Source organism: Apteryx rowi, unplaced genomic scaffold, assembly GCF_003343035.1.
Source record: "Apteryx rowi isolate R43461 unplaced genomic scaffold, aptRow1 scaffold_36, whole genome shotgun sequence".
NCBI classification, from domain to species: domain Eukaryota; kingdom Metazoa; phylum Chordata; class Aves; order Apterygiformes; family Apterygidae; genus Apteryx; species Apteryx rowi.
The window spans coordinates 908,664-919,147 of record NW_020450085.1 but is presented as its reverse complement, the minus strand read 5'-3'; the positions used below and the strand labels follow the sequence as shown (position 1 = coordinate 919,147).

At 37.6% G+C, this 10,484-nt stretch overlaps 1 protein-coding gene across 1 annotated transcript; it reads right to left on the bottom strand.

Annotated features, from left to right (window-relative positions):
- Nucleotides 1–1,881: 1,881 nt before the first annotated feature.
- Nucleotides 1,882–9,300, bottom strand: TRIM42 (tripartite motif containing 42). Its single transcript, XM_026073080.1, has 5 exons — nucleotides 8,945–9,300; nucleotides 6,618–7,324; nucleotides 4,528–5,348; nucleotides 3,573–3,800; nucleotides 1,882–1,968 (listed from the first exon to the last, which is right to left on the bottom strand). Exons 1-5 carry the CDS (start codon nucleotides 9,298–9,300, stop codon nucleotides 1,882–1,884), a joined length of 2,199 nt encoding a protein of 732 aa, XP_025928865.1.
- Nucleotides 9,301–10,484: the final 1,184 nt, after the last annotated feature.

The window sequence follows — 10,484 nt, the reverse complement described above, 5'->3', positions numbered from 1 at the left end:
GCTGTGTACTGCAAAATACGTCTCTTAAGAGCTGCTGGGTACAGAAGGCTGCTATAGTCAATTTTTGCTTTGCCAGTGGTGCAAAGGGAATTTGTACACTTGCTCCATATTGCAGTCTGATCCATATACAGAGAAATATACTACGAGGAATACCAAATGGGTGGATTTCTGGGGAACTATAACTCACATGCCCTTGAAATAGAGTTAGAATGCTGCTGTCTGGGGAAGGGGTTTAGACAGTCATGAAGGAGTAATTAGGCTTCACTAGCTGAGGAGGTCAGACATTTAGACTTCTGCAAAAATCTAGCAGAATTTTTAGATCACTGGTGCTATGTGTGGAGATCAGCTCCCTTTTAAATGTTTCAAGAGAAGCTTCTCAAAATCAGACGCTCCTATAATTGTTCAATAGAAAGTGTAAATTGAACATAATTGTTCAATTGAAAATGTAAACCTCTTTTACCTTTAATGGCCTAGACGCCTGTCTAAAGACTGTGTCCACGAAAAAGTATGCTGTCAAGGAAAGACTGAAGAGAGATCTTGGCAAGAACATACATATTAACTGAAGCATCACTAATAGCTCACTGGCTAGCACAAAAGAGAGAAACAGGTGTTCTCAGACTTCAAATTTTGGCTTTGCTGATGCCATTGTTGCCTTTTTGTTCAGCCTCTTCCTTTAGCACATTATAATATTACTACCTTACAGTGACTATATAAAGCTAAACAAGAACTTCAGAAATGAAAGGTACAATAGAAATAGGTTATATTAAATATACCTAAGTTTTATTGTTTGCCTTAAGGAAGGTAGTAGGAGGTCCAAGATTTCRTGGGCAGTATTCATAATACATGATTTTCCATAATGGGACTTGCTCTGTACTGAAGGTAAGACACGAACATACAAATGCACAGGTGGTGTTTAGAAGGGCTAACAGTGGCCCTAATGCTATTTCCTATCCCAATTAAATGCCTCAGTTGAAAGGATGGGGACAAAGGCTGTTAGAAATATGTTTAAATATATATGTGGAGAGAGATGTATATAAGCACATATGGGTGTGTGTAGATAGATACAGGTAGATAGGTAGATAGCTACATACACACACTTGCTTGATATGGCTGGAGTGAGAGAAAGGAACCACGTAAGACCATCCCTGCATAGAGAATGACATTAGTTATTACTCCTTATCACTTCAGCACTGTAGCTTGCCTACTCAGGGAGTCAGAGCTTCTGTGACTCCTCCTGATTTTTACTTGCAGATACTTTTAACAGACTGATACTCTGCATCTCACAAAGGTGACGTTCACAACAGTCAAGTAAATCTGACCATGATTACCCAAGTGCGTAAGGAGACACAGTCCTGTCTGCCCTCATTCTTGGGCTCCTTGTCCTGCCTGTTGCCAGCTTCCTTGTGTGCATGTATGTACATTGTACTTCAGCTATGTGAGGCCGAGACCAAATGTGGGTATAGAATAACTCATTCCGTGCTTTAAAAATATGTGAAGTATGTTACAGGCTACTGTAGGTCTGTATGAACTGTGTTAAATCATATCAGCAGAAATAATAATCAGAACATTGCAAAATTCTGTGTTCATTTTCTTTGAAGGTGCAAAGTCCTGTCAGGTAGGCTAATGGGTTTTTATATTTATGCACAACATAGCATTTTCCATGGGTCTTGGTGCTGGAATAAAAAAGGCTAAAGGAGAAAACAGGGGTTTTATTTATTTATTTATTTATTTATTTATTTGTCAGAAAGCAATAATAGTCTAAAGAGCTCCCTCTTAGGTCTCTGGCTGCTAACTTCAGTGGCAAAGGAGGAATTGCATAAGAAAGCATAGACATTTTCCAGTCCTTCAATGAAAAAAGAATCCCTGACTTGATTCTTTTGTCTATGTATCTGTATGCAGAGCACTCTGAATACTCCTCCGAATCCCCCACCTGCCCTGGACTTTCCCGTGTTCATCTGGAGTGATTATCTGCAAGGAGGATACAAGAATGTATTAAAGTAGAGAAGAGGTAGACATATTTAGTGTTTTGGGAATAATATTTACTATTATTTAATAACGTCTTTTGTGGGACTTCGTATATTGGTGATATGGCATCGGCTTTAGTTTAATGCATAAAATAGTACCTGCTGTCTAACAAAACTTTCCATCACCTTCCTCCCCCTTGTAGCTTGGTGCCTGAGCTCCCATGACCTTTCAGACCCATCACAGTCGCATTCCCTCCCACACTCAGTAACAATGATACACACATAAAGTGATACTGCTCTGCATAAATCCCTTTTTAAAATTCAATGCCATATTTTCTTTGAAATTAAGTTCTTCCAAGGTTTTCTGTGTAGGTAAACTATTCTGATATTATGCAAAAGGAATAGAGATAGTTATTTTTTAAAAAAGATTTATAAAAGTTTATCATATATGCTGTCTCATTTTCATTTGCTATGGAACTCTATACTTCTGTAAATTACGGCAGATGTTAAGTGAGTTTGTGTTTCTTTGGAATATTAATATGACTGCGCTGCCTGCAGAAAGAACTGTTTTCAAAAGAAGAATCAATATAGCATTGCAACATGTCAGATAAAAAAAAAAAAAATACTATGCTCAATGTTTTAAGTACAGGAAGTAGAGCTGTTCTGGGAGGTGTCATTTATCATTAGAACTCACCAAGGGAGTGAGATGTCTGAACACCAATTTAAAGTTAGACTTTTACTCTCTAAATGTGACAAGGGACCAGGGGCCTGGGTAGGGATAGCTCTTGGTGCAACTGATAGAGGAGAAAGGCTGAAATGTTGTGGTTAGAGACAGAGAATGAAATCTACCTTTTTCATGGAACCCACCTGCTTTATATGCATTGCAGTTCCTCAAAGCACACTTTACTGAGTGTGCAAACCTTTTCTTAGAATAATTCACTCTGATCATTTATCAAGGAAAAAAAATAAGAATTAAATATGTGGTTTTGGGCAAGGTTTGAAAAACTAAAAGTGACGCTGGCAAGAGATGCGGGATGCTCAGATGGTGTGAAAATGAAACTATTAAATGTCTTAACTTCCAACACCTTTTTGAAAACCTTTCTACTTTTAACTTTGATCTTCCTTTGAACACTTTTCCTTCTCTTCTAAAACCACAGTAGAGGAGACTCATGACCAAAGGTGCCAAAGAATCTTCTTAATCTTTGGTTTCTGTTTCCTCTTTTGCTTCATGGTTGTCTTCTTGTTCTAGCATGAAAGTTTTTGGATCTGAATCTTCAGGCTCTTACTTTGTGTGTCAAAGAGCATAATGCAGAGGCTGTCTCTGGCAGTAATGTAAGTAGTTACAATGACTTAACTGATGTAATCATAACAGATCCCCATTGCTAAAAAAAGAGAAACGTTCCTATGTAGGGCAAGCTAATGCAAACTGAGGTAGGAAGAACAATGTATGGAAAATCCCAGTATAACCATTAGCATCACTTGCCTAAAAAAGTGACTAGCAATCTTTCATCTAAACAATCTTCTTCATAAATAAATGTGGAAAAAAACAAATACGGGAGGCAAAAAAGTTGAGACAACTCTATAAAGTATRGGGAGACTCTACAGTACCTTACAGATGTCACTCCATTCACCTGGACCGCTTGTATTGACAGCACGGACTTTAAAAAGATATTCTGTATTTGGGTCCAGATGTTGAATTTCAAGGTTCTGTTGCTTTATTTTGCTCAGCTGGCCAGCTAGTTGTGTCTGGACAATGTTATCAGGACCAATAGCAACAACTTCATAAAACTCTACCTCAAAGAAATCCACATCTTCTGTGGGACAGGTCCAGTAAATCTGTGAAGAGAAAAAATCTAGTGTACAAATTATGTATTCTTAATTTTTGCTTATTTTCATTTTTGCCTTTTTGGAAGTCCCCTGTTTGGCAGGTTTTAATTTTCAAATGCCAGAGCAGCTGAAATTCCAACCATAGCATGAAATATACAGGAAAGATGTGCAGTTTTGGATCTCACTCAGAAAATGCTAAGCCTCTTCCTAGGAATTTCATAGTACTCTCTTCTAGCACACTAAAAGCAATGCATGCTGACAGCAGTCAGCACTTTACAGTATGCACTTGGGATCTTACGCAACTGGCATTCTAATCTTGTTATCGTCTCTGAAAAATATAATGAAGAAAATCACCCAGGCATGATGTCATCACATTGAAGGGCAGGACCAGGATCAAATAATTTAATCTGATGTACAAATATTTAAATACAAACATAATACATCTGTTTCTTTCTGCACTGGACCTTTCCATCTAACGAGGTTTTGAGATAAACTGAAGCTTAAATTGAATTCTATCACATTCCTACTGTAGTCGATAGGATTGTTATATTATTACAGATGTCATATAAATATGTATTATAAGTTGAAATGCCTCATCTCCTACAAATTAAGTATTTAAACTGATACTGTAGTTTCATTTATTCAAACTCCCATGAGTTCAGACTGTATAAGAACCTGAAAATATAATGGTACTAGTTAGTCTTTTGTATATATCCAGAATTTATAAATGTCTTACTTTGGCAGACCTTGGGTATACAACAGTCTGGTAGATAACAACAAATCCTGGGACTGTGACTGATTCATTGTCTGTTGGTTCTGGACTTGGAAAGGAAACATTCTGATATTTTCTTTCTTTTTTTGGAGTTTCACAAGCTGCATCCCAGTATGCACACATTTCATTACGTGGCTTAGGATGATGGGGAGGTGTAGAGCTTGGTCTTCCAAGAGCTTCTTTAGTCATCAGTCCTAAATCAAACAAGGAATTTAAAGATGGGCTTCGGAACAATGATGCTGGCTTGAATTCCTGAGTGCTTGGAATATGCCTTGGGACCATTATATCTGAGTTACAAGGATAGGGATACTTTTCTGCTTTACCATCTGACTGCTTTATTCTACTAGGGGATGGGAAAAGTCCCCGTAAATTGATCAAAAGTTCATCAAAGTTGAGCTGAAGTTTTTTTAAGGGATCTTCTCTGAGACATGGACTGGGTTGGAAAATGGAAGCAATTGCATCTTCTATTTCTTTCACCAAGCAGTGTGCAGATTGCAGAAATACAACCTGGCTTTCCTCCTTTAGAGCCTCTTTAGAGTACTGAATAAGGCCATCCATATATGAGAGCTGGCTGGATGTATAGTTTATGTATTCTGAAATGTCCTTCTGTTTTTTAAGTTCAATGTTCTCAAGCAACTCCATCATCTCCTTTTCTCGTTCATGAAGAACCATACGTAATTTTAAGAATCCATTTCTGATCTCCTTCCTTTTGGTGTCCTTGTAGGCCTTGAAGTTATTTTTTAGCAGGAGAACTTCCATTAGATCATTATCAACACCGTGGCGTACTGTAAAACAAAATCAGATCAGTAGTTCCAAATTCATACTGAAATGTGATTACAAGGGACAGAAGATAGATTGTAGCTTAAAGAGATTTCAGGTTGGTTAGAACCTGCGACAAGAGTGAGGATTCTAGTGTTCTGCTCTCATCTCTACTGCAGGTAAGGCCTGAGGGAAGTTGCTTGGGTTAAAATGTTCATATTTGGGTGCGTAAAATTAGACAGTTAAGTGGTGGCACTTATTGTTATTCCCTCACTTACTCAAATTTATCTCCCCCAAAATGGGCTTGATAATTTTTACTCCATTACATGGGAAATGCTGAAACTTAATTTATTGCAGCTCTGTATTATCTTTGGAAATTGGCTAGTATCAAGTTAAAATAATGGTAGCAAATTCACCTGTACAGCTCTTGTTATGTCTGTGGTGGATAGTACGTTCCTCTGATAGCCATTATGTTAYGATGTGATTTACTCTCCTGGCACTAAAAATTTAGAACTATGCAGAAACAGAATSAAAAATACTGAAGGCTGATAGTAAATTTTAGCGGAATTCAGCTAACATCTTGAAACAATGTTACATTACAAAATCTTGTACAAATATTCTGCATCTTTTATTTTCTCAACCTTTAGACTGTTTGGAAATCGGGAAATTAATGATCCTAGTTGTTTCCTACTGGTTCCCTTTTATCTTTCTGAATTGTATTTTCCATCCAGACGTCATTATGTTCCCAACATCTGTGAAGTTACATGCAAAGATCAAAATAATTAAAAGAAATTCATAAAATCCCAGTCTCTGTTCAGCCAGTCATTTGCTGTGGATCAAATCTTATATAAAAAGAGTGACTTTACTGTGCTACCTCAGAGCAACACAGGTATAAGCAGAAAACTTACTGAAGAGGGACAATACAACTTGCTTGCTGGGGAAGATATTCAAGTGCAAATTTCTGATTAAAAAATATTCACTGTTTTATCCTGCAAGCAGTAAGTGGTGTTTATTCCATGCTAGGTTGTGCAGTATGAGATGGAACTTCCCCTCCCTAGATGCACATTTATGTTTCCATCCCACATGCAGCTCTTTCATTCTCTAGTAGTTGAGTCTGGCTCACAGTGCCACACAGTTATGAGCTTTTTCCTTTGGTGTCTCCACAGTGGGAATATGCCACCTTTCTGACTCGTGTTGTGCAGAGAATTAGAGGATAATGTGGCTTGTCAAGCATATGTTCAAGCTTCCTTTCCAAGGAGACATGGGGAAGTGTGAGAAGTAAGAGAAGTACAAACCTTTTTTAAACTTTGCAATAGTATCGAAGAGGGAAGCGGCCTCTCTTGAACACGCCACTGTCAGGGGAATAGTGTCGTGATCATTGTGCAGTGAGTTCTTGCAAAACTCACAGATCAGCTCATGGTCATCCACACAGTATTCAGAGAGGTTTGAGCTGTAGTGCAATAAGCAGCGCCACTGTTCATGATCTTCTTGATATGCTCTGGTGAAAATGTGATCTTGAGCACCAGTCTCAATATGATATATGTGCAGGCATTCATTACAGTAATTAATTCCACATGTTCTACATTTTTTGGTTGCCTTTCTTTTTCTCTCCCTGCAAGTTTGACAATAGACTGGTCTTTCACTATAGTCAAATCTCCACCTCAGAAAGCCATGTCTGCGCATGTATTTCTTGGCTAGTTTGGCTCTCAGGTAATTCTTCCTCAGCTGAATTTTATTAGTATAGGGGAGGCAATGTGCTTTGCTACACACTGGGCATATGATGATGAAAAAATTTTCAGTCACTTCAGCTTTGCTCTTGCTTTTAGTTATACACTTCTCACAAATACAGTGGTTGCATGGCAGCATAAATGGTTGGAGAAACAATTGTTTACACAGYGGACAGGTGAGCTGGTCGCGGAAAGCATGGCCTGAGACGTTCCTTTCCAGTGTAACGACAGATGCATCGCTTCTAGTTCTGAATCTTGACAAAACATCTTTTGACCTAAATAAAATACATTTGAAAAAAAAAAACCCAGACATAAGCAGCCTGAATATTAGGATACCATCTAACTAGCAAAATTGATAATATAAGCAGTTCTGCTTTGCATGCCAACCATTCTTTTATTCTGACAGGATTTTTTACTTAAACACCTGGATTAGCACTATCAAGAGTCCACTTTTCTCTTTTCTTTTTTCATAATTATTTCACTATTGAATAATGTTGCCAATAAATAAACATCTTACAGAATAACAGACATCTTAATCATTGCAGGTCTGTCTGAATTTGTTGGGTTATTTCTGGCTGCCAAACAAAAGGAATAATACAGTTTGCTTTAGTACAAACTGAAGTGTATTTTGTCTCCTTTTCTTGTTTGATTATTTTTTCAAAATGAAAACAACAAATAAATAGGGTGAAAAAAAACATTTTGTGCAATTCAAATGAAACACTATTTTGTTTCATAGGGTATTAAATGCTTTCTTTTACAACTACATTGGTAAGATTTTTAGAAGAAATTTGTTTTCATTAAAACTTAAGACGGGGTATATGTCAAAATGTTTTTCTTTTGCATTTTCCATATGGAATATGTCCTTAAGAAAATAGCACAACTAGATGTCTTACCACTTCCAGAAAGTATTGAAGAAATTTCTGCTTCACTTAGCAAACCATATTTACATATGATCATGCTAATATTTTAATCATTTTTTAAAAATCACATTTGAACTCTTTCTGATTTGTAGAATGAATGAAGATCATCTTTAGTGTTAGCAGCAGCCTTATTATCATTGATTCTTTTATCTTAATTGCCAAGACTTTCAAATGTGGAAAAACATTTTGTATTATCTTTATTATGGAAGAGGCCTGGCTTTCAGGACATGCTAAATCCCTGTTATCTTCAAATCTTGATTGTTCTAGTCTGCCTCCTAGCCTGTGGACATTATTGTTTTAAAAATCCAATAATACCTTTGTACTACTCCACGAGTAGTTAATAGAGTTTCCAGAGCCTTGACAGGAGCACCAGTATTCAATGTTTCCRGTAGATCTCATTCTGAACCACAGCAGTCTGGCACTATGCTGTATTTCTTTTTAGCATTCATACTGCTGTTGTTTTCCTTCCCTCATTCTCTCCCAAATGTTCAATAGCACCATGCTATCTGCTTCTGTTGTTGCTTTAAACAGCCGTGAAAGAAACAGTAAACTAAAGAGAACAGAATTTTCTGTTCCTGTGAAGATTCCTTCTGGTCTTCCCGGTTTAGCTATATAGGAATAGACCATACATTTCCAGAAGTCCTGTCAGTTCCTTTCTGTTTGCTGCTATTGCAGTCTCAAGTTCCTATGCTAGCTTGCTAGCTATTCTCCAAAGGTATTGGAGAATAACTTTTTAGTTGACTGCTCTTTAGCTTACTGTTTCTATATTTAATAATTGGCCCCTTCCCTTCTGCTTTTCAGTTTCATCTTGTAAGATGATATCCTGTTGTTGTTTGAAATAGCTGGGAACTGGACTCCAGTGAGCCAACAGGTCTTACGTTCCTAAATGCAGCACATCCACTAGGACATAATGTCAATCAGGAAAAAATGAAAAAAAAAAAACACAAGAAATTAAGAGCTCTTGACTCTACTTACTGAACAGTCCCTAGTGCTCTTGAGTGGTGTGGTTTGTAGACAGAGCTTCTGCAGCATCTGCTTTCGTAGTACTGACACGCTGAATTCTCCCCACTACAGCAGTCGCATTTGCAGTCTGGGTTATTTGAACAAGAGCAGCAGCACCACCAGCAATTTGCATGCTCTGCACATGAGCAGTGGCAACACTGGCAAGGTTTGTCTTCTGCATATGGACACGGGAAACAGCTGCAGTTCCGCTCATTGGTAAATAAGAAACGCCAACACAAACAGCATCCTTCACTTCTGCTGTGGCAAGTTAGGTAACAGCAGTTTGAGCAGCATGGCCAGATTAAACAGGGACGTTCACTTTTGGCCATTGTTCTATCAGACACTTGGAAGAAAGCTCATTGATCCTCTCAGCTTCTCACACTACAACTTTACGGCAATTTGGCTCTCAAAAAGGTTTGAGGTCTGATTGTTGGGTCAAGCTCCGTGATGTGAAAATGTTCTAGTGTCCTGTTCCAATCGGAACAGAATAAGGATGTCACAGTGACATATTCAAATAAGGATGCAGGCAGAATCTCACGCCCATATACATGACTCACTGATGGCATCATCTATTCATCACAGTAACTATAATCATTCTTCCTGAATTTCTTGAAAGCACCTACCTCACTCTCCATTAATTGCATAGGGAGCTTATACACCTAGATTAGATATCCTAAAGCAACCATGTTGTTAAGACCACTTACTTTATAGACATTTCATTGGCTAAGTTGGGTGCCATAAGTGAACCACCTCAATCAGGCCCTAACTAGCTATAGTGAGAGATTTTTCATCAAACCTTTATAAGACTTTAAGGATAAGTATCACACATGAAAGACCTAAGGTTCATGCACTTGAGATGCATCTTGAAGCATTTCTTTGTAACTGTCTTCACTACAAACCTTTGTCTGCCAGCGTTTATGCTCTTGAACAATGTACGGCATTCATTCCCTCAATGAATGTTCCTAAGGAAAGGAACTAAACTTGGGTTGTAGGTTCGGTGCTATTGCTCATTCACTGTGGGCCTGCCTCTTTTCCCACTGAAGTCCAAGTGTGTTTCTTGTCCTTCCCTAAACTGACCACTCTCCTATAACTGCAATATAAGACATATTTTAGTTATTTAGTTACCTCATATTAGGCACTTTTTGCCTTCATTTAGGTGACCTATTCCAAGATTTAAATTGCATTTTTTATCTATTTACACGGATAATAATTTTAAATAAAAATTAAATTATTGTAAAGAATATTTAAGCTTACTAGCTTGCTAGTAGCTTACTGTAATGCTTATATTTAAAAAAAGAAAATCCATCCTCTAAGAGTTACCTGTGATTGACATCTGAAACAGCTTTTTCTCTTACTTGAAAGTGTAAAGGATAGTGGTGTCTATATGGTACATTTCCAAGAATACTGACTTTTAATTGTGGCCTCTGTACTGTAGGTTGCTAAGAGTTTCTTTAGCAATTCAGCTTGTGTTAATGGGTTAATGTATAACTATGAGTTACTAAGATAGGTCTTG